At 31.3% G+C, this 25,682-nt stretch overlaps 2 protein-coding genes across 2 annotated transcripts; both read right to left on the reverse strand.

Annotated features, from left to right (window-relative positions):
* Positions 1-3,505: 3,505 nt before the first annotated feature.
* LOC129966514 (ATP-dependent DNA helicase pif1-like) lies at positions 3,506-4,184 on the reverse strand. The gene has a single exon (XM_056080948.1). The coding sequence runs from the start codon at positions 4,077-4,079 to the stop codon at positions 3,534-3,536; it is 546 nt and encodes a 181-aa protein (XP_055936923.1). The 5' UTR covers positions 4,080-4,184; the 3' UTR covers positions 3,506-3,533.
* Positions 4,185-4,311: 127 nt separating this feature from the next.
* On the reverse strand, positions 4,312-8,146 carry LOC129966349 (uncharacterized). Its single transcript, XM_056080771.1, has 3 exons — positions 6,997-8,146; positions 4,466-6,895; positions 4,312-4,358 (listed from the first exon to the last, which is right to left on the reverse strand). The coding sequence occupies exons 1-3, from the start codon at positions 8,144-8,146 to the stop codon at positions 4,312-4,314; spliced, it is 3,627 nt and encodes a 1,208-aa protein (XP_055936746.1).
* Between the last annotated feature and the right edge of the window lie 17,536 nt (positions 8,147-25,682).

The following is a 25,682-nucleotide window of genomic DNA, read 5'->3' on the forward strand; positions in this document are numbered from 1 at the left end:
GAAGGCCGATGGACTAAAAAGAACCGTAGGCAGGTCGATTAAAAAGATGGTAATTAGCCTAATTACAAATGAATAAATTTGTTGATTATACAAATTCAACGCATTATGAAATATTAGTCATATTTAGAATATATTTTGTCAAGTATAATCTTTTTTCAAATTTTATCGGCTTTATTACGTTTCCTTAATTATTGCAATATTTACAACATCAAACCTCTCTTAAATAATTATATGTACAAACGTGGATGCTGCGAAGTCATGAATCATCTTTACTTAAAATAAAGATAATTTTGAGGTGTGTGTGTTTGTGTGAGTTGGCGCTCTACAGACCAGACCATTTGACTTACAAACACCGATTTGATCCTGATATTCTTTAGATGATGGAAATGTGCATTTCGAAGAGTTTTTTTTTTTTTGGAGTTTTTATAAATTAAAAATTAAGCTATGTGCTACAGCTTATAAGCTATATAATCTACAGTTCTTTCACGATAACTTTTGAAAATTTTCTCGTATAAAAACGATTTTTACACTGTTTTTAAAAGTCCAAAAAATTATATTTTCAATGGTGCCATTTCAGTTGCTGAGAAATTCTTTAGTCTATTGTTAGTAACTTTTAAACATATTTCACAACAATATTCATATTGTTGTGATTAAATCAAAATCGTTTTCATTATTTCATCAAATATTTGATCGCGGGATTTTCTTCCATTGTTGAAAGCTGAAGAAGTATTTTGTTTAGTATCTTTAGCTTACAGGATGAATAGTTAAAAAAACGAAGTTACAATACCGCCTAATTTAGAAGATAGATGAACCAAACATAATAGCGCTATCAAATCAGAGAGTTGGTTTTTCATTAGAACAGTTCATATATACAATGAATAGAAAATAGGTAAGACTTTTAAAATAACTTGATTTTAATGTCTTACAATTTTACAGAATCATGGGTTTGAAATTTTAATTGAATAATTTAACTGAGATTTAATATAACCACTATCTCCGCCTAACAAACTGATCGCCAAAGGCGACTAGTATTAAAAAAATAAAACCATAATCATTTTCATATAGTTATTCAATAAAAATTTAACATTATGTTAAATCAAAAATGTTGCTTAATTTAATAGTTTATTAAAAGAAAGGTCTCATAGTGTACGTTATGAGGCCCACTCACCCATTCAATGAATTTAATGTTCACTGAATGGGATGCTGTAATACAACTGGTTGCACTCTATTCGATTTTTCCGATCGCTGAGAAAGTAATTCTGGTTCTTTTCTGATAGTGCTCCTTCGAGACAGAAACGCAAAGAAGTGTACACCGCTGTATCTTTTCAATTAGTATTCGGTAAGCAAGTAACTACAACATTCTTCAATTCATGTTCACCGAAGAAGCAATGTCAGAATTACTACTCATAAGTAGAACCAACGGGACTGATCTCATCAAATCTTTTTTCGTTTATTATCTAATAAAGATGTCATCTCAATAAAAACCTTGTATGACATTTGCTTACAATAATTACGAAATATTAATCTTTGGCGAGAATTTAGCATTTTTACTGAATCTATAACGTGATCCTTGGCGGGTGTTTTAGCAATTATTCCCTGATATGTAGTCAAAAGTATCCAAAAGTCGAATTTGGGTTTCAGATATGTTCTCACAAAACAACTGGAAAAAAAATTTGACTCAAAACTACACTTAAAGTCAAAAATTCGCATACTAAATTTCATAAATTTAAGTAATGGCATTTTTGAGTTAATCACGTTTACATGTTTTTGAAAGTACAGACCGACAGACAGTCAACCCTTTGTTGGATTTTGTTCGAAATTTGGCGAGTTTCTATACTAAAGATGTCAAATCTATGTACTGAATTTTATCTATATAGCTCTCTTCATTTTGTAGTTATCATCATTAGCTTTATTGAACAACCGGACGAACAGTATTCTTTGAATGGATTTTGCTCAAAATTTGATATAAGTGTACAAGTTTGGTTTTAAGCCAGTATATCAAATTTCAGCTGACTAGCTAAAAGCAATTTTGAGTTATCTTTGTCACAGACGGATAGACAGACATTTTCCAAAAATATGACTTTCGAATTCAGCGAGGTTTAAAACGAGGAAAAATTTCGAGTTCGAATTTTTTGGCAATTACAATACTTCCTCTATAATTCATATATAAGAAAGTAAAAAAGCTTTAACATGTTGTTTGATAATTATCAAAGGGGATACTGAAAACATTATACTGTTCCACTAATTCTTTTTCTATTAGAGTTATTCAAAAACTCCTAACTCAAGCATATGAAGTAGATTTTATTTAAAAAAAATTATATCAGCTTTTATCTTTATCTCTACAATATTGTAAGAAAGGAACTTATTCGTTGATGTTTCAGATAATATATTTTTTAATTATATATTTATATCCTAAAAACACTAAGGTTTATTTATATTGTTCCAAATTTTATAAGAAAAAAAAGGAATATAGTTGATTCATAAATCCTTTAATTTATGAATTTGTTTAATATTTTAATTGTTGCATAATTTATTCCACAATGAGATATTTCTAGTTATTTTGAATGATATAAAAACGTAAAAGGCACTTAAATCATTTAAGAGAGGCTAAGTGATTTTAAATTAATTTCTAACTTGACTTAATAAAAATTAAAGTATCGAAAATTCTTTAATTTGATCACGAGTCAGTTGTTGTAAGTGCCATTATAGAAGAACGGATCTGTCTAATTCATATATCTTATTGATTAGATATACTGTGTTCTCAAATCCAAATTCAAACATGGTGTTAAACTTTGCAGAAATCTATTTCCAGTATTGAAAGCTCTGAATTCTTTCTTTTTTTTTCACATAGGATTTTACACGATTTTTTTCTTTGTGATCTTTTTTTCAATATTCATATTAATTATCTAATATTCGTTTTCAAAAATTATTTGATTTCGTCAATAGAGTATTTTAATCATTTCAATATAATCTTTGAAAACAAAGCGGTTCGAGACCCAATTCCACCGAAGAACCGTCGTGTAAGGGGGCCTGTTGCACGTTAAATCCGTAATGACCAAACGTCCTCCCGCTGGTGTGGAGAGGGGGGTGCAGCTCAGGTGTCGTCCTCGTCATCTAACCGTGGTTCAAAATTACGAGGTCCGTCCCAAAATAGCCCTAGTGTTGCTTCAAACGGGACGTTAATATAACTAAACTAAACTTGAAAACAAAGCGAAACTTATATTACTAAATCAGAAATATTTTATACTAGCTGACCCGGCAAACGTTGTTTTGCCATATAAATAATTTCCTAGTAATTTCTAGTGTAGACAAAAAATAGCTTACTTATTGTAAGTATGTATGTATGTTAGAATGTGTATATTGTATGTATGTAAGAATGTGGTATATGCGTGAAATAAGCATGGAGCGCTGTGAACGATGAGGGAATATAAAAATAACAAAAGGCAAACATTATTTTTAAGTTATTATAATTTATTCCTTAAAATTATGTATCATTAATTAAACAATTACGACAGTAACACTATTAAACAATATCAATCTCTTAATGCTATAGCGTGAACAATATTTTTTGTTAGTCCATCTTTAGCTAACACAAACAAACTGGATGGTTTACCCACTCGAGAGCATGCCACGTATAATTGTCCGTGTGAAAAACATGGTGTTCTCAAATCTAATCCACAAACAGACATCGTTTGACCTTGGGATTTGTTGATAGTCATTGCAAATGCCAATCTAATCGGAAACTGAATACGTTTGAATTGAATTGGCACATCTGTAGGTATAATAGGAATCCGTGGTATGAGTATATTTTCACCTCTGAACTTGCCATTTAAAATCCTGGCTTCGATCACGTTTTTCATTAATTTTTGAATGACTAATCGCGTACCGTTGCACAGCCGGGGCGGGTTCAAATTACGAAGCAAGATAATTGGAGATCCAACCTTTAATTGTAAATTATGCGGTGGCATGCCTGGCAAATCCAGTGAGTTCAAAAACTCAGTGGGAAAATTTACTGCTTCGCTGTCGTCGCAAACTGTATCAATAGATTTATATGATACCAAGTTCCCTGGCAACAACATTTGTATCTTCAGATTTAAATTGTCAACGTCTACATTTTTTGCCGCTAAAATCGCTCTTTCTGCAAGCCACTCATGATTTATGTACTGTGTGTGTACATGGGGAAATATTTGTTCAATGAGAGTATCTTGCGAATCAGCGATTGTGCAGAAATCGGTCGGTAATTTTACGTATCCAGTTTCATCTATAGCAACTTTTCCATCACCGATATCTAAGAGTTGTTTTGAAAATGTTTCAGCGGATGGATCTTGAAGCATTTGAACGCGCATATTTATTTTTAGCTGTAATTTTTCAACATTACGCCACAATGGAGATGATTTTAAGCAAGCGTTGATCTCATCAGCGTATGTTGAACGTGGAATGACTGGAAGTGTTTGTCTGAAATCACCTGAAAGGACCAACAGAGTTCCGCCAAATAGTTTGTCACTGTTTTTAATATCTTTCAATGTCCTGTTCAACGCCTCAAGTGAATGTTTGTGTGCCATAGTACATTCATCCCAAATAATAATTTTACACCGTTTCAGCACAGTGGCCATGGACGATTGTTTCTTAATGTTGCATACTGCGTCAGGGTTATTCTGAATATTTAGTGGCAGCTTAAATACTGAATGAGCTGTTCTACCTCCATCCAATAAAGTTGCTGCAATGCCCGATGATGCAACGGCCAATGCGATGCCATTATTTGATCGTATTTCAGCAAGAATTAGCGAAATAACGAATGTTTTGCCAGTTCCACCCGGTGCATCCAAAAAGAAGAACCCACCTTGTCCAGCTGAAACTGCGAGCATAATGCGATCATAAATGGTTCTTTGTTCCTCATTCATTAGTGGGACATTGCGGGCAACAATCGCTGCCATTTCTACAGTACTGTACTGAAGTTCACGATTCATTTCAGTATTCATTAAATCAGATGCAGTTCGATTTGGCGAATTCATACCGAAATTACTAAGTGGTAAGTTGGCAATGACAATGCAAAGATCCTCAATAGCAATCAATGCTTCATTGTACATTTCGTCGCTGAATGTTATTGTTAGATCGTGGAACCGTATACGATGTTGATGCAATATATCATCAGTCATTGAATCTTTGTGATTTTCCCATAATATCTGTGCTCGGGCTGGGAAACATGTAGTCAACACTATAGCGAATAGTAGACGAATTTGTATTGCTGTACAGTTCAATGCAGCTTCAGCAAGCATGCATTCCCACTGGTTGTCGTCTTCCAGCAAGCCGAGTGCAAGGCATGCATCTTTATACGTTGGATATTGTTGCCCATTCACTTTACGTATATCTTGAAATGATAATGGGCCAGTAACATTAACCAACAACAGTCGAAGATAAAAGCACTCCGTGTGTCTTGGATTGACTGTAAATAATCGCCCCAAGGCGTTTGATTTAAATAAATTGAGACATGCAGCAACTGGTGAGCCTTGCTTGCGGGGCATCCATGTTTTTGTTTGAGTCCATGTGAAATAGCGTGGTACTTGTGAATAGAGTAATGTTCGTGCAAAGGCACCAAAATCATCCGCACGATTACACAATTCAAAAAATGCAGTGAGTGTAGTTTTAGGTGGATTTATTGCACGATCAATCGCTGTCTCGTTCGTGAAAAATACACGCTGACCGTTTTCAAGATGGATGGCTAACTGAACAACTGCTGGATCCCGTTCATGAATTGGAAAACCAAAGATACGCCAAGCAGCTTCATTGGAGCTGATGTACCGACAAATTTGGTAGAGCGTTATTTCATCGTTTTTATTCACTGGAGGAGCATTCACATTAGTATTTTCCACTCTAAACACAGCCATATCACTGCCTTTATGGACATACTTGCAAATGTATTTGATGCTCTTCACAGAACTGCAGAACTCAACATTAATATGAGCATTATATGTCTTGCTCAGCAGAGGCGAATATGGCACCACCCAACGATTGTCAATATCAATGTCTGTGTTGATGATATTTTTAATAAATGACTGTCCGCCATTTTCAGGATTTCTTCGACGATATATTGGGTATCCGTCGACATTTGTGACCGTATCATTGGTAAAATCTTTAGGGAAATTTTTAGTACATTTTCCATCAGCCATGCAAGGCGATGAACTATTAAGAGTACCACATGGACCATGAATCATGTTTGTTGTAACAATATCAAACAGCAGTTGGTCAGTGGATAGATCTGGAATTTCCGCAGAAATGATACTATCGATTTCTTCAGGACGGATTTTGTCGATGAACCAAACCAAAATGTGTGCATGAGGTAATCCTCGCTTTTGCCACTCAACCGAATACATCCAGCAACGTGTGGGACCAAATACATGTGATTTAGTAATGAAACTTATTAAAGACTTCAACTTTTGTCTGAACACACGTGCTGTAATGTCATGGCGATGTATTGCATTTTGGCCAGGCAGTAGCAAAGATGTAATCTCTGGCCATTTTGGATTACATGTGAACGTGATAAATAAACATGGTCGTCCATATTCGCGCACGAAAGTCAGAGCATCCTGTATATATTCTTGCATATGACGTGGACTGCCTACGTACGATGATGGTAAAATGACATGGTTACCAATTTCGGCGACGTCGGCTTTGTTGTTGATAGCGTCTCGCAAATGAATGTACTCTTCCGCGCGCAGCTTTTGTTGATTATATCGTAAGTATCGTAGTCGTTCGCTCTCAATCTTCGCGTACATGTCGACCATGAATTGTTGACAAAGCTCACGACATCGTAAAATGACGTTGTCCAGGCCACGTCTAATCATTAATCGGTACGCATAATAATCCTTTGAGCTAACGTTCTTGTTTGTTTCAGCTCCTGTAATATTTGTTCATAAAAATTAATTTAAATTTATTACGGTCAATAATTTAATTGTTTTGTTAAATGATTAATGATCAAATTAATAATCAATGAAGTACCTGATACGGGATCTCGTTGTTTTATGTTTATGCAATATCCGTCTTGTCCCTTCCAGAATATTAGCGGATATTGGAGAGCGTCATATGAACGATGTGTGTCAGCAATGAACTGAAGATTATTATTTCTTCTACGAATCAGAATTTCTCGTGCAGCTGTACAATCGCCGACTATGATTCCAGCAACATCATCAACAGCGGGTGCATTGAATCTACGAATATGCTCTCCAGCTGGTGTTTTATCAGGATTAATGACGATAGCGTGATTATCGCTTTGTAATTGGTGCATATGTGATTTGAATATTTTCAACAACTCGTTGTGCTCTTTCAAAAGAGCATCTAGCTCGCTGACGATGCGCCTGGCATAAAGTGAATCAAGGTTATTATAATCACAACGTGCATTCACGCGATTGGCAAGTGCGCTTCCGGAATCCTCGCCGCCCATAAAGTAGATTTGTAAGAATTTATGTGGTTCGTTTGGCATTGGCAGCAGTGAGCCCATTTTATGATAAACTTGGCCTCTGATTTTGAATGTAGAATTGAATTGTTGACCATTTGCATTAGTATTTCGAACTATTTCTGTTGCTCCGAACGATGTCATTTGAAAGCATGAATTGAATCTTCGAATTGACTTCAGGAACACGTTAGAATCTGGATCCGTGCCGATAAGTAAGCCGTTCAATGGTTCAGGTGGTGTTTCAATTTCAGGTAGTTGCACTTTTCCTGACGCGCAACACATCCCAGCTGGCTCATTTTTGAATTTCAGAGCATGACAATGCGGACATTCCTTGTCCATAGCACCAATTACCACTTTTGAATGAGCATAATATTCAATATCGGGCTCATACTGGAATGCTAGACGCAGGAATGAATCAGATATAAATGCTCGATGTACCTGTTGTCGTTGTTGGTCATTTGTTCTTCGTCTATTGACTGTGAAACGGCGTGATTGTCGTTGTTCTAATCTTCTGACTTCATTGCGTTCAGCTCGTTTATCTTCTGACTCTTCTTGATGCAATTGCGCCATTCTGACACGTGCATCAGTATTTTGTTGCTGGATTTGTTCTTCTGTTCTTTCGGATCTGCTATTTCGCAAGTTTCGAGCTTTACTTGTACTGCGGCTCAAATCAGCCTCTTTGCGTTTTCTTGGCATTGCTCACTGTAAAAATTGAAACTATGAAAATCTTAATTGTTCAATTACATTTTTTTAATAAAATTAAATTAAAATTACATTTTTATAAGATCAACAACATTTTCGATATAAATAAAAAAAAGTATACTTACAACACAAAATCCGTTGTTTTTGGAAGCTCGTGTCACGTGACCGGAGAGGAAAAATGATTAAATTACTAAAATGGCTATTAAAAAATAAGGGTTGATCGTAGAAGGGGGAAAATTGAGGATTGTATGTATTTTTGTATGTTGTATCATAAAAAAATAGAAATTAAAAATTTTGTTTAAAAAATAAAATAAAAAATTTAGGGGTGGACTACCCCTAACATTTAAGGGGATGAAAAATAGATGTTGGCCGATTCTCATAGATACCGGATAAGCACAAAAAATTTCATCAAAATCGGTCAAGCCGTTTCGGAGGAGTATGGCAACGAAAACTGTGACACGAGAATTTTATATATTAGATTTATTAATTATTTCAAAATTGAATTTATGATATAAATTCTCATCAATTTTCAGACCAAAACTAGATGCTATTTTTAAATAACTTTGAACAAGTAAAGTATAAAATGTTTATAATTTATAACATATAACATATCCTTCTCCTCCTACATAAAAATGTAGGCCTTGGGTGAGGCGATAACTGCCTTCTATAGCATTGGTGAAGAATAATTGCAGAATATTGATCTTTGGCATTCAATCAATAATTTTTACGAAATCTATCATCTGATCTTTTGCTATGAAGCCCTGGCATGCGATTAACACAACACAGTATACGAAATTGAATTTGTATTTTGCTTCTTTTTTTTTTTTTAGTAGAAATTTGACATAGAACTACAATTGACGTCACAAAATCGCATATCAAATTTCAATTACTTAAGCCATTGTGTTTATTGCGTTTGCATGTATTTGAAAATACAATCGACAGATGGTTAACTTTATAGATATCTTATTTGTAAGTATCGTGCCACTTACACTCAGACAGATAAACTACCTTTGAAAAGCTTTCATTCAAAAGTTTACAAATTTTGTGTGAAAACCACAAACCATATTTTTTCCATCTAACTCAAACCGTTTTTGAGTCACCCTGTTCACAGAGAGAGATATAATTGAAAAAAGGTGTTTTTCGTCGGCAAATCTGAAACGTAAAATTCGTCGAAATCTTTTTTTTTTTCTGACAATTTCAATACTTTCTCTTTGAATATTTCGTATACGAAAAAGTAAAAGAACAATAGAAAGGTAACTTCGTTACCAATATAAAAAAAAAATTTGCTGGAATCTAGAAATTTTGTCTTCAGAACTATCATACCTTACAAAATTTCATTCTCTGGGCATGAATAATGGATACTAGGAATTCCACCTTCCGCCCTAAGCTCCTTAAATATTCCATTTCTTCGATAGTGATCCTTTGCATTTTGCGCCTAAAACTCCTTTTTCTAGAGCAGAATCTCAAATAATATTTGATTATGTAAAGTAAAACGGGAAGCACGGAACTTGTTTTCTAGATCAATTTCAAACGCAAGATTCAACTCTAAATATAGCTCTTAAAATAAGGAAATTGAATGCCAAAAGAAAAATAGATTTTTGAAGGTATGATCACAAAAAATCGGCAATGATATGGTGGAAATGAGTAATTCAATTGAGATGGGATTTTAGACATTTTTACCATTCACTATCAAACAACAAATTGTAAAAGTTTCGTTTAAAATACTCTGAAAATACCCCAAGATAAGAAATTTCGAAGGTCTAATTTTTTTTTTAAATTAAAGACAAAAGAAACTTGACATTTAATATGTAATAATCCTGGAAAAGTGTGATTTTTCAAAAAAGATTAGATGCATAAATTTCGAAATTTCAAAACATTTAACATGATTATTATCTGAGTCTTCTGTATTCCCCTTTCTACAAAGTTTTGAATTCCACGCTTAGAAATAAAAAGCATTTATTTGGTGTTCAGTGACCTGGTGACAGAATCTAGATTATAAGAAATTCGAGATTTATTTTCAAAGAAAACCTACCAGGTTGGCAGTCTAGAACATTTTTATATGAAGGAATCAAAACGCTCTTCCATTGGTTTAATGCGCGTTTGAAAAAGAAATGTGCTAAATCACTTTACAGTCTTCTTCATCTGACCATCTGAATATTTTTAAGTCAAATAACCCTCACGTAATTTCATAAAAAGACGTTAATTAGACAATGAAAGCTGTATTGCTACAAAATATGAAAAAGAACAAAGTGAATTAAAGGGCCAGTTTGATCTGATATTAATGGATTATTAGTCTTAAATATTTCTGCATAGAATACATTATTGACATAAAAACATGAGTAAATGTAAAACCAAAGGGATTGGTCTCCCAAAACCTTTATCGCATAAACTTGTCGTGACATTAACTCTTAACATGGCATTAGCGTACAATGGTTGCGAAATATTAGCTTTTGGCGTAAATTTAGTATTTTTGCTGAATTTATCGTGCTATCCTTGGCGACTTTTTGGCGATTAATTCCTGGCATGAGTTAATAGCATCCAAAAATCGAATAGTATTTTGGACTCGTTTTTTTATCAAGCAATTGGAACAAAAATTTGATGCAAAACTGAACTTGTAGTTGTCAAATTCCATACCAAATTTCCTATATTTAAGTTATTACGCTTTTGAATTGTCGCATTTACATTCTTCTGAAAGTACAGCCCGATAGACAGTCAACCCGTAGTTGGATTTGTCTCAAAATTTGACGCACGTTTATATTATAAATGTTAAATATGTTAACCGAATTTTATCTATCTAGCTCTTTTCGTTTTGTTAGTATCATAATTTATATTCGAATAAGCAGACACACAAACTTCCTTTGAACAAATGCTACTCAAAATTAGATAGAAATCTGAAAATTTGGCTTAAAATCTTGTATCAAATTTCAATCTTCTAGTTCAAAGCGTTTTTAAGTTATCTGTCACAGACAGGCAGACGGACGACATTTTCCAAAAATGTGTTTTTCGAGCTCATGGAGTCTAAAACGTAGAGATTCATTAAAATGTCGAGTTCGAATTTTTTGATGATTACTATACTTTCTCCATACTACGTATACAAGAAAGTTAAAAGCAGTTTTAACTAATACTTAAGAAATGTGGTGAATAGCTTATAATCCAGTAAACAACTACGCTGCAAGAGCATATGCTTTTGTATCCTGGTTATGTTACTGGACTGCGAACCACAAGGTCCCAGGTTCTATCCTCGCTCATCTCAAACCCCTAAATTGATGACCTCGGACGATGAACCTTCAACCTTCGTACAGCTGTTGTGGCGCCATCTATCCGCAACCAAAGTCGTCCGCCTCGACGCAGCAACAGCATCAGCAACCACTCACCCACACACGCTCGCCATAACGCTTGGAGTTACTCATATGGGTACAGGCGCATTAGAATCAGCAGCTAATACATCACCACTCAACAGCCATATCGTTCGTTTCACCTCCGACTCACTGGAGGGAAGAGTCTGTGGTGAAAGCTTATAAGCAAGTTAACAGGTACGCTACACGAGCAATTGCTTTGGTATCCTGGTTATGCTACTAAGCTGCGAATCACAAGGTCTCAGGTTCTATCCTCGCGCATCTCAAACCCCTAAACTATTATCTCTCGTGCCACATCTTTAGGTATGATAGGCATCGATCCCGTTGTAGATTTAAGAATCTTGCTGTCCTAGACAGTACTTATTATAAAGCACCTTCTTTTAATAAATTAGATAATTTAATTTCTCATTTCAACAGACTTTTAACTTATAACATGCTTATGATTAATTTTAATTTTTTTTTTTTTTTTTTTTTTTTTTTTTTTTTTTTGTAAATTAGTAAAAATGTATATTTTAGCTACTTTTATTCCTAATGACTAATAAAGACTGATAATCACTAATAATTATTTATAAGCAATCTCATTTAAATATAATTTCGACTTATATGAATTTTGCATTAATTAAATGAATGTATTAAAACATAGGAACTTGATCAACTGCATTTGGAAAAGTCTTTATAATATTCTAATATCGTATAATTAATCAAATTTGCATTTTTTATAAATTTATTTGGCAAGTAAACAATTTATATTTTTTATCTACCTAATTACAGCGGTCCATGTCAACCCAACGGTCCTAGGCAGCTGCCTAGCCGTAATTCAGCAACAGCATCGGCCACAAAATATTTTATTAATCTAGTCTTTTTCAGGCCTTGCCTTCACTTAAATTTTTACGTTTTTGTTTTCAATCTTCCTCCTCAACGATAAGGGAGAATCTTTCTAAGAAATTCTATTCTCATCCTATTTGCTTCTCATAGGCAGTTGAATACCCAAGTCTTGAACTTAAGAAAGAGAGAAATCAATCACTTCAATCAATCAGTAATAATTTAAAATCGGCAACAAAAAAAAGGAACTGAAATCTGGTAATCTACTTATCGGAACTAAAGCAAAACCGTTTTTACTAGAAACATATATATTGCCAACATTCTTTTAACTGTCGCCATTACAATATTTTAACCCCTTAACCGTCTCATCCGGGTGTTATACAGGCATCAAATAATCGATTCTTAAATCTGAAAGCTACAATTAGATTATTAAAAAAAACTGATAATCCCATACAAAAATTACTTAAAATCTACAGGAATCTTAAATATTCTATGGGTACATATTTGAATCATAAGAAAGCGAAAGATGTTATCTTATAAGATGGCAGAGATAATAAAGGAGTCACTTTTTGTTTTTCTATCAGAGAATCAGAATCAACAACTATAGTATTTTTATCATCATCCTTAATTTATATAAGATCAATAAAATTATTCATATTTTTATATGGCCCCTATTAATTGAGATATTACCTCCCTATATTGCATTAGAGAACCCACGATTCTGAATATATAAATCACAAAATTCATGCGCTCTTTTAAATAGAGATATTAGATCCAAAGATAGAAAATGCACATTAGTTTAGACTGTTATATATTATCTTAATTACAAATTCCAGTATTTTTTTACAAAGAATAGAATTCTTTTCTGTTTCTTTAGTACCTTTGCTTTTAATATGAAAATCCCTATTAATCTTGGACTTTGTTTAATGCTTATACGAAAGTCTTGTAAATACTAGCAGCCATTTTTTTTAGTTAACAACGAATTTGTCCCCTTCTCCAATCAGTGAATTAAAACTCCTTTGACGTCATAGTTCCGGAATTAATGCCATTCACACAAGGTCCCGTGACCCGCTTAACGAAGTTTACTTCATTTATGAATGTTGTATGCAGATGCTGAAACACGGAACGTTTTCTACCTGCCCAAATGACGTCAGATGGGATGAGAATCGATATAATACAACACGGCTGGTTTTACCCGAATATTTTCTGGCGTAACTTCTTTTTCCTAATCCTTTCGGAAAAGAACACGCAATTTTACTCCCGCTCATCGATTGCACACATTCCGAAGAAGGCTTTTTCGAATGTTGTTCTTTTTGCGTGTTGCGTTCTTTCCAACTTCTTTCTTTTCAATTAAAAGAAAAAGAATATGGGTATAGTAAAGAATGTCCACGAAAATGTGAAAGTTCGAACTGCAAATAAGCTTCAGTTCAAAAGGTAACAGGTATTTGAGGAATTTATAATAATGAGAGTTGAAAGAAAAGAGTGACATTTATTCTTTAAAAAAAATTCCATGCTGTTCTTTACAGAACATATTGCATACTCTTTTATTATCATTTATTTGTAAAGAAATAAAAATTTTCTGTTTCTAAAAATTGCTTATTATCGCAGAAATTTCTGAGACAGTGTAATCACATTTAATATTTTTTTCTTATCTATAGATTATTGAGAAGCCCATGCCAATTCAAAGGAAGGCAACTGAAATATTTTTAAAAACACCAAAAATATTTAAAAGATATGTAAACGATTCTGCCAAGTATTGTATAATATTTATCTTTTCAACTCCACATATTTTTTTCCTTTGTGGAAATAATTTTTTTCATTATTATTTATTTTTATTTTCTCGTATACGTAGTATAGATAAAGTATAGAAATCGTCAAGAAATTCGACCTCGAGATTTTGACAAATTTCAACATTTTAGACCTCCTGTATTTCGAAAAACACATTTTTGGAAAATGTCTGTCTGTATGTCTGTCTGTAAATAAACATAACTCAAAAATGATTTGAGCTAGACAGTTGGAATTTGGTATACGATCTTTTCACCAAATTGGCAGATTTTTTTGGAAATCTTGAGTAAACTTTGTTATGGGGAAATCCGGCTATGCGAATAGAAGTTAATATAGTAACTGCAAAACGAAGTGAGCTATATCGATAAAATTCAATGTAAAGATTTAACATCCATAGTGTAGATTTCTATCATATTTTGAGCCAAATCCAACTACGTGTTGAATGCCTATCTTCCTGAAACTTTCAGAAACAAGTAAACGCGATCATTTAAAAATGCAATGACTTAAATATATCAAATTTGTTACACACTTTTAAGACTATAAGCTCAGTTTTGTGTCAAATTTTTGTTTCAGTCGGTTGAAGAAAACGTGTCTAAAACACAAATTCGATTTTTGGACCTATAACGGATAACAGAGATTAATCGCCAAATAGGCCGCCAAGGATTCAGTAAAAATATTAAATTCACGCCAAAAGCTAATATTTCGTAATTATTCTATGTCAATGCCATGTAAGGCGTTCGCTGTTACAACTAGTTATTAGAGTATATGCGAGAATGTTTTGAGGAGACTACTCGAGCTGGTTTATATACCAGATGTAAAGTTTTTCAAAATACACGAAGCTTTTTATTCCTAATCCCCATGAGAATGCCCCATCTGAGTAGAACACAATTTAGCAAAAGAAAACAATTTTAAAAATTAAATATGTAAAAAAAACTGGTTTTTGTAATCAAAATGAGAAGATGTACATATTATTAATGAAACAAATAATTTAAAAAATCTTTGGTTTATAGATGAACTATGTCGAGAATTTAGATATAAAACTAAAGAATAAATGGAAATAAAAACGATACTTTATATGCTGAAAAATTAAATAAGACGTCAGTTATTTTATTGATTTTTTATTAATTAATTTTTTTCTTTTCAATCCAATTAGTTAAATGAATTTGCTTTGAAGGAAAGAATTTATTATTTAGTTTTTGCAAAGTAATGGCAGGTATTTGTTTAAGAAAAGCTGAAAAAAAATTATTATTGCTCTTTAGATTTTTTTTTTTTTCCATCTCATTGATAGCTTGAAAACAGGGAACTGAAATTGATTTTGTAAAGTTTTTTTACTGCCTTCTATCAGTTTTGATAGTTTGACATTTAAAATTATACCAATCTATACTTCAGCAAAGTAAATATCTCTGCTTTTTCTAACCATAAAATTTGGAAGTAAAATCAATAGTAACTTTGCGACAAATTGTTATTTAACCAACACTGATCTCATTCAAGTCAAAAATTTCTTCCACAAAATTTTGATAATTCTCTAGGTTTCAGAATAACTTCTTATCCAAAAATAACTATTTTTATATACTTTTATTTAATTTTCTTCTTGTAAAAATGGCATTCTGTAATCTATTTATCATTTATTTTACCACTGGACATTGTACTAGAGTCATGAAATTTTGCACATATTTATCTTCCCGATGACAATGTACTATTATAATAGTTACAAAGCTTAACTAAATTATCAGTTAATATATTAATTTAATTAATTTTAATTCCACACACATTACATTTGAGATAAGATTGTTGTTCTAAGATTCAATAACATTTAAAATAATGAATTACAAATTAATGATTAAACAATGAAAAATAATTAAAATTTTTAAAAAATTACATTTTAATACATTAAGTAGAAGTGTATTTTTAAAAATATTTTTTAATTAATTTATTAGAATTATTTCTGTCCGCTGTGTATGTTAATATAGTAATGGAAAAAATGATACACAACTGAAAAAGCTGAATAAGTGAAATATGCTAAAAGATCTTTATAATAAAAGTATAGTCAAAGTTTGGACAAAGTCCGTGTAAGGAAATCTGCCTGTCTGTGGTACAATGCATCCAAATAATTTAAGAATACACGAAGATAGATAGATGAAATGTGGGCATATGCGCTTATAATTAGAACTGTAAGTATCAAATTTCGATTCTCGGTTGGTAATCATGATTCAACAGCAATAACATAGAATAGAATTTTGCATAAGATCATTATATCGAAAATTGTAGGTTCCTATTCGATTAATGTTAAACGGACAACTTTTCTATTAGTTTGTTTATCCATGTGCATATGAAAATGATAATTTTAAAATAGAACGGAATATGTAAATGAAATTTCATTTGTGGTATTTCTAAAATTGTAGATTTATTGCAATTTTTGGACCTAATTGGTCAACGTAAAGAAGTTTGAAGAATCAACTCGAGGTTTTTCACTGTATATTATTTCAATATAATTTCATATTAGATTACTATTTGAAAAAGTTGGACGGGAAATAATTTAATCTAAATATTCATAATAAAACTTTTTTATAAATTGGAGAAAAATGTATAAAAGCTGGTATATCTCCATATCATTATTGTTTGCAATATTTTTAATATAAAAAGTTTGTTGGCGAATTGATAGCATAAATTTGGATTTATTTTTCTTTCTATTTAATATTTAATCATATTTTAAAACAAAAAGGGAATACTTCTAAAATGAGTGGTAGCTTATTAGAAGTCAAACTCTACATTTATCTGTGTCATTATAAAGCTCAGAAAAAATCAGGATGACAAAAATAATTTCGGGGAATGGAAACAGTAGTGGGCAATCATAATTACAAGTGTACAGTATTTGTAATAGCTCGGAATTAGTAGCTGTTCGGCCAGGCTGCAGAGATTCAAACCCCCCCCCCTTGAAATTAAAAACCTTTTTTTTTTTTTCTTTCTTTTTTTATGACCTTTTTATAACCTTTATTTCACACTGAGAGTTTGATGTATAGCGAAACAGAGAAAAGAAAAAGTAAAACAAAGAGAAATAGAATCAATGACTAAGAGATATATAAGTTGGTTCTGTTCGGAAACTAACTTCAAAAGGCTTCAAAATCGGAATTTCTCCCGTTGAGTTTAACTTTGATTTGGCACGGTGCCAGTTGAGTATTGTCTCCCGGTCTTTCCCTTCTTCCTAAGAGAAAATCGTCTCTGTTCTCTTGATTTTTTTTTGTTGTTGTTGTTGTTGTTGCTCTTTCTCGTTAGCTATTACTTGGCTTTAGTTCAACTTTCACATTGCCTGATAGAAGCTCATCTGCTTTAATATACTTTCGTTTCTTATAAGAAATCATTCAATGAAAAAAACATACGTTTATCATTTTCTAAAATGCAAATTGGTTTATTAAAATTAAAAATTTTTGGTTATTTAGAATCAAAGATTGGAATTTTTTATAAATTGCATCACGCTTGTCAGATATCCTTTTCTAAAATAACGAGCTGTACTAATAGTACTAACACCAGCACTCCATGGAACTGATTTTCAACAATTTAGAAGTAGAAGAATGCGTAGAGCAGTACCATCTTCTAGATTATTAGGATAGAATCGTTTTATGAATTTCTGAAATTGCTCACCTGCGAAGGCTATGAAGTGATTATCCCTTTAATGGAATCAAATCCTAATCATAAGGGATTAAATCCAGATTGAGAATCCAGATCTACAATTTGCTAATTAATTCTTCAGGAGACTGTAAAAACAATATACCACTCCATCTGAACCATCGTCAGAACAGATATTTCTCATAATATTCTACGAAACAAATTATACACAGAACCGGTGACGACATCAGAGGATTATAAATGTTTCATGCTAAGACCAATTTTTTAATAAGATTGCACACTATTCAACTTCCAACCCTCGAAACATCATACAAAGATTTCTGGTATACACAATGACTTAAATAACTCTAAAGAAATAAGATGCTGAGTTCCACAAAATAATTTCAAAAGAAAATAATGTTTAAAATGGAATAATATTTTCGCTCAACTCACCTGCATTATAACTTTAGTGATGAACATATAGTTCGATTAATGTTCAGACTATTGTTACAAATAATATCGTTTATCTGCTCAGTTAGTTCATAGTAAGAAAGAAAGATATACTGGTATTCTTAATGAATACTAAATGGATACCAGGTCGAAGCTCCTCGATGAATTTGGAGATAAAATTCACCTCGACTTTGGCGACGAATTTGGTGACAAAAATGAAGATTCTAGAAAGCACAAGAATTTTAGAAATATTTCCATTAGAAGATGAGGCCCAAGATCCTTCCAGAAAATTCTAAACCCTGTCACGGAGGCTGCATAAGCGGAGGTTACACAAGAATACAATTCTTTCTTTAAAATATTGATTGGCAGATGAAATTCTCCTATGTTTTACGTTGAGTGCTGTTGTAATGTGTTGCAATTATATAATATTTAGTGTTTGCTAGTGTGTTGTTGATTTCTGCTAGCACTATCTTTGTGAATGCTTTGACTGTACTGCTCCCTGTACTTCGTGCTTTCCGTGGAATAAAATATCGCTTCCCCAGGTTGTCGGATTTCTTTCACCTTACATCCATTGACCGATATCCAAAACAATTTATAGAATGAATTCTTTTTCCCCTGATTAAAAATGTAATTAGTAAAGTAAATTCTTGAACATGGCATAAGTTTGTTTCAAGAGGAAAAATTATTGTCGAACAGATAGCATAACAAGTCTATTAACATAAGCAGCTAATCAAAATTTAATTTTTAACGGAATTGCATTGAGGACGGGAAAAGCACAGTGCCTTTTATAATTCCAAGAAACCAAATCAACCATTTCTGTCAAAGATGTTGTTATGGATGTTTTCCCCATTAATTCGTTGTACTAAAACAATGAAAATTAGGATAACTGATGTGTGCAAGTGTTACAAAACAAATGTTGGACAACACATAACGCGAGCTACCGTTTTGACAATCTTCGGATTATAGAGAAAACACGCATTGAAATTTGGTAATGTATTATTACAAGGTAAAGCCCATCGTTAATTCGATTTCAGAATTTGCAATTTATAAAAAAATAAAATAAGAGCAACTAAATATAGCAGATTTAACGTAATAAATTTTTATAATTAGATATAGACTTTGTGCTAATTTTGTATTTCATGAAGTCGCTATTGATAGTTAAGCAACAAAAAATATGCTGTTTATTACTGATTTACTTTGATTTGAATGTAAAGTCAAAAGGCATAAAAATTCTTCTATAAAAAAATACTGTTAGTTTTCCAACACATTTGAAAGAATAAAAAGAACTATAAAATTATTTTCTCCATTCAAAGAATGTGCAACAAGAATCATTCTTTTCCTTTGAAATTGAACATTTTCTTGCTTTTATTTAAAGCGAATTCTTTTTTAAATTACATTACACAAATAATTGTGGCGCAACCTTTTAAAACAAACATTATTTTTCTTTTTACTTTATGAATGCTTTTTTCGAATGGAGCTGGAATAAATCTTCTATTATTTTCCTGTAATGAGTTTTTATTTTTCTAGGCAAATCCGATGCTCCGAATAGAGAATAAAAAATAAAATTTGAATTTCCCTTTTGTAGAAGACTGATTCTTATGTTGCTATCGATCTTGTCCTACAATTGTTTGAAAGAATATATCTGAAAATTATTCCTAAGACTTTTTATTTGTTTTATGAACTTATTTATTTTATATTTACTAATTTATTATTATTCATCTGAAATTTCAGAAGTATCTTCTTTTATTTAAAACTATTTATATACAATAATACATAAAGAAACTTTTGGAAATAGGCTTTTATTTCAAAAAGCACTCAATATTAAAAAATATTTTTTTTTACTGGATGAATAAAATAATAAACAGTTTGGTTGCATATATAATAAAGAATTATTTAGTCAAATATAGTTTGCAGCTTACCAACACAATGATGAGAAACGTTTCAAAAGACAACCATTGATTTAAAATCTAAATTGTAAACTTTTCTAAAACCACACTGGAAATTTGTTGATTGTTTTTAAATTCTTTATAAAAAAATATTTAATAAACGATTATTTGAAATATGATTTATTAATTTATTAGATAGAATTATTTATAGCTAATTCTAAGCTGCATACACAAATAATATATGTAATGTGTGTGTGTGTGTGTGTGTGTGCGTGTGCGTATTAGCAGCCTATAAGCTAGATTGACTGACCAAAAACTACTAAGTTTGAAACATCTATACTTTTTTTGGTGTGGGGGGGGGAGAATGTGCTATTATGAGTGATTTTTGTTGAAATTTAATTAGAATTTTGTAATAATTAGAAATTAAGCGAAATTTTCATGTCACTTCCAAAAATATTAGAGCAAAAAAAGGATATTTCTTCATTTTAAAATGAAAAAAGAATTATCTTTTCAGCTACACAGTTTTTACTGAATAATTATTTTCTAATAAATTTTAGCCAATTTTTGAAAAATATTTTTAATGTATTTTACAAAACATTTCACTGTTAAAGTGAAATCATATCGTTACGAAGTTTATATTATTACCACTAATATGTAATTCTGCCATTTTTTTTTTCATTGTTGATGATCAAGATACGAATTTTTGAAATTTGTTGTATTATAATTCAGATTTATATTCAGAATCAAGTAAAGGTGAAGACTTTTTAAAGAGCACCTTTTTTAAATAAAATTGCTACATTTCATTAAAAAAAAATACATTAGTATGTGTAAAGAATGAACAGAAGATTAAGGGAATGCATAACACTATGAACAGGACGGCTTCTATAATATATGTTAATATATACAGTATACTTAAATGACTTTTAAAGGTGAAAGCTTAAAAATACTGTTCTGCTAAAAAACTAATTCAAATATAACTATACAAAATATTTAATTTCATTTTTTAGCAATCTTTAATCTCAGCGAATCAACTGGCAGCTTAATACAGCAAGTAATCAATAAAAGCATTTTCAGCTAGGCGAATTATGCGCTTTTTATTTGAAATGGAAAATTTCGGAAACTGGAAGGTCATGGATTCGAATTCTGATTTCTTAAATGTAACTAGTATCTGTTAAATACATCGCAGAGAAAAATGTTACAATAAAGTAATGTAGAGGGTAATCACAAGCTCATATATAGTTCTTATGCTTAAGCAAGGCTTATCTCCCCCCCCCCCAAAAAAAAAACTATTTTGCTATTAAATTATTTTGTTTTGAAAGAAGATTTTCCTTTTTATGTTTGGCATACCATTAGAAGTAATTGCTCTGTACAACAGTACATTTTGCCGCCATTCATAGAAAATTCTTAGCGTCAACGGCAAATCTTCTTTTACAAGCTTTTCCAGTACTTTCATTGCTGTTTTTGAAAATCGCAAATTAATCACCCAAGTAAAAAAAATCTAGATCAGTAAAATAAGTTGCTTAGAGAACCAGCGGAATAAAAGGTTCTGATAAGTAATAATTTGATTGCGAGAGGGCCTTATAAACAGGCACATTATCGAGATGGAGTACCCACGATTTGACCATAATTGAAAAGGAAAGTTTTGGATGTTATAATCACGAGCTATGCGCATGGGCTATATATATTGTTACGGAAATCATTCAGTGGATGTATGTTGTGCAAGAAATCTAACAAGCTCGATAATGGATAACGATGCTTTATTCATACAGAGCATAGAACATAGGTAACAAAACAATACCAGAGAGTTTATAAAACCCATAAGCAAATTGCTAATTTAATTAGAAGTAAAGCAGAACAATGCTCAGCCTAAATCAAATGGACAGGTTGCTTTGCGATCTACACTCCAAAGAGGCAATTTATTAGACCGACACTCTTTGGAATTTGAAGTCCTAATAGAAATATCGCCATAATTTTTGTGTTTTCGAGAATTTTCATTTTTGTCGCCAAAATCATCACCAGGTGACCAAATAGCTCCAATTTTTGCCAAAGTCAGAGTGACTTAACATTCATTCAACAACTATTAAGATATCTGTAAACCTCTCTGCTATGAGACTAACTGCGTAAGGAAATTTTATAGATTTACAATAAATGACATGAAATTTGTTCTGATTAATCTTTCCAGATAAATTCTAGATAATCCTGTCTACAATTGTTCTGTGCGAAATGGCATATTTCTTTTGTATATCGAAAAAAAGTTAAAAATTTCGAAATATTTTGAACGTACTAATATTATTTCAAAACAGAATGTTAGTAAAATTAAATTAAACTTTTAGTAATAAAAATAAAATCGCATTAATATAAACTTTTCTAGATAGGATTCAGATAAGTTTATTATATAGTAGATGAAAGAATTCTTAATTTAGTTATGCTGCATAAAATATCTTCCCTGCCTTTGTCAACGTTTCTTAGAAAGCAAAAACCCGAAATCGAATGCATTGCAAAAATTTTAATATTTCTGTCAGGTTCTTGAAAAATGACAAACTAAAGTTTCTGAACAGAATAAATTTCGGAAATTAACTTAAGAAAAAATAAAATTAAATTTATTCGAGGTTTTATCGGATTAATCCGTTCATCGCAAAATTGAATTTATTCTTTTTCTTTTCGAGAATACGTTAGTCGTTATAGAACGTTTCCCATAGAAATTTTTAAAAAATTCTTACAACTCCGAAATCTAAGTGAATAACTAATCATTTTAAAAAGGAAATCAAATTGACGCTAAAAGGATTTAAGAAAAGTTTTATTGTTATGTAAGTGATAAAAAAATATTCACTACATTGATTCATAAATTATTCCATTTTATTTTCGTGACCTTTAGTAAATGAAAAGCTTTGATAGAAAAATGCATTCTAGTAGTATTCATTAATTTTAATTTATAAATGATATTTTAATTTAGTGTTTTATTCGTAATCCTTTCTATCCAAATTATTGTAGAAGCGCAATTTTTTTTCTTCATAACGAAGTGTAACATAAAATGGGAAGTCATGCAATCGTCGAAGAAATTCTGTATTTGAAAGAAAGAATTTTGATCTAAATCATCGAAATTTAGATAAATTTTGATGCTTTATATGTAGAAAAAAAATATTTTTGTAATCATATTTACTTGTCCGTTAACATGATAACACAAGAAAAGAACAAGCTAGACCAGAGGTGGGTATTAAGTCGTTTGCGATCGACCGGTAGACCACCAAGATATTTTGGAGTGACCGCCTAAGACGCTCTACAAAAAGAAAACAATTGTTACATTCATATGTTATCCATTTGGCAATGTTGATGTGGAAGAAAGAACTGAAAATATAAATTATATGTTATCTTTATTTCTTGATGAAAACGAAGCTGTTCTCCTACAAAATGATATAATTTTAAAAGTACGTAGTTCAGAACCTAAGAATAACTTTTGAAATCTAATGATGAAGTAAATTATCCTAATTTTTTAAAAAAAATGCATATCATTTAACATCGTTTTTTGGTTATACTTAAATGTGTGAATTTGCATTTTTCAACGACGAATATAATTAAGACAACAGATTATTCCTGTCTTACAGACGACCACTTAGAATCCAGTGCAAGATTAGCAGTTAATAATTATATACTGAGATGTTCGAGATTGGCGAACAGTAGGCAGACTATGTCTTCTACTAACTACAAGAATCAATTTTAGATGTAAATGATTTATTTTTTAATATATTTTGAATTGTTTGATATTAAATGCGTTATTTGATATTATTATATTAGTCGCTATTATTATGTTTGTATCTTGCTATTATTAATTTGTTATGTAGGTAAGTACATATTCCGTATTTATTATTAAGTTATAATAAATATTGTAGACTTTATTCAGTTCACCACACCTACGCCACTGGGTGGACCGTAACACCTTTAAAAAAATGTAGATGTAGCCCGTAACCTGGAAAAGTTTGCCCACCCCTGGCCTAGACAACAGAAATGTATTATGTGATCCTTATAATGAAACAAACCACTGTACCCGGGAGTTCGCTTGTGAGCATCTATTTCATGTATAAGAGCATCTATTCATATGAACATCTATTTCATATTTCATATCGCCCCCTACTTAAGTGAGAAAGTATATTTAGTATATTTTTATACAGAATTTTTATTTAGAATATTCACATATTATACATTCAAAACAATATATAAAATTGAGCGGGGCGGTGGACTTTCAGTTTTTGAGAATATTCAAGTTTGCAATAACTCAGGGGACAAGGAGAAGTATTTATCGATAAGAACACGTGTTTTAAAATGAAGATAAGGAAATTCAAGTTTAAAGTCTGATTGTTTTCCACTAAAATGTATTCTTTTAGTCTAATACATATATATATATAAGTATACACATATAAATAAGTATATAATAATCTAATCTTTAAATAGTTCATTTTACACATGTACTTTTTTTCTTATTTTACTAAGCCATTATAAAAAATAATTGTAGTATATATTCACAATAGAGTGAGTTATTAATTAGCATATATTCATAAAATATTTTCTCCAACCACTTTAAAAAATAACAACATGCATTTCTCACATTTGTATTTTTTGTGCCTGAAGGATAATAAATGGTGTTCATACGAGTTCATTTTCATCAGATTTGGAGCATCGGTTCATAGGTTACCATCTTTATTTAGATAGGTGATTACGTTGAAAAACCAATAATTTTCGGCGAAAATATCAAATATTCTAGATTTCTAAAAAGTTTCTTTTATAAAACCGTATGAATTTCGTTTCTACATTCATTTTATATAGCTTCCATTACAGTAGCATACATTTCATTCTTTGAACACGAAATAACATCCAATCGCATTCGATGTAGAATGAGTTCTATATAAAAAAAAAAAAAAAAAAAACTCTTTAACCATAATTAGGCTAAAAAGTATCTGCGTGAGAAGCCTTCTGAATTAGAATATCAAAATTGGATAGCTCCAGATTCAGAAATGGAAGTAAAGAAAAGAAAAAAAAAATCCATCTGAAATTATTTCACCAAAAGTTCCTCTGCTTCAAGACAATGAAAATTTTAATATTATTCAAAGCACCGATGTCAAATTTAAATGATTTTTTTTTCTTTCTTCCTAGATTGAGATTGATTTATAAGAATAAACATGCGATTTATATTTTCCGTATTTGTTCTTACTCCTACATTGTCTTAGATATTAATTCTTTTCGTTTAATTTTATTTTGTAGAAGCTTTGTTTACAAGCTAATTTTTTATTATTCAGAAAAAGGAAAAGTCCAGGTGAACGCGATTCACTCTTTGTAGGCTTGATTTTGAGGTATCCGAACACGTTCGGAGCACTTTTGTAGAAAAACGTGGTGTAGACATACTTTGATCATATTTCTGGGTTTAATACTATTAAAGATTAGCAATAGAACGTCAATATTTGAAATAAATATTAATAATTTCTAAAAATTAGTATTTAATAGCATAAATTTAAGCAAATTCTTAAAATTGGCTTACCAAAACTATTTCTCTCATCCGAACAAAGCTTATACCAAAATAAACTACATAGTTTTCTCCAGGGAATGAACGACGAGGGTATGGTTACAATAATAAATAAA

The sequence above is a fragment of the Argiope bruennichi genome, chromosome 4 (genome assembly GCF_947563725.1).
Source record: "Argiope bruennichi chromosome 4, qqArgBrue1.1, whole genome shotgun sequence".
In the NCBI taxonomy this organism is placed as follows: domain Eukaryota; kingdom Metazoa; phylum Arthropoda; class Arachnida; order Araneae; family Araneidae; genus Argiope; species Argiope bruennichi.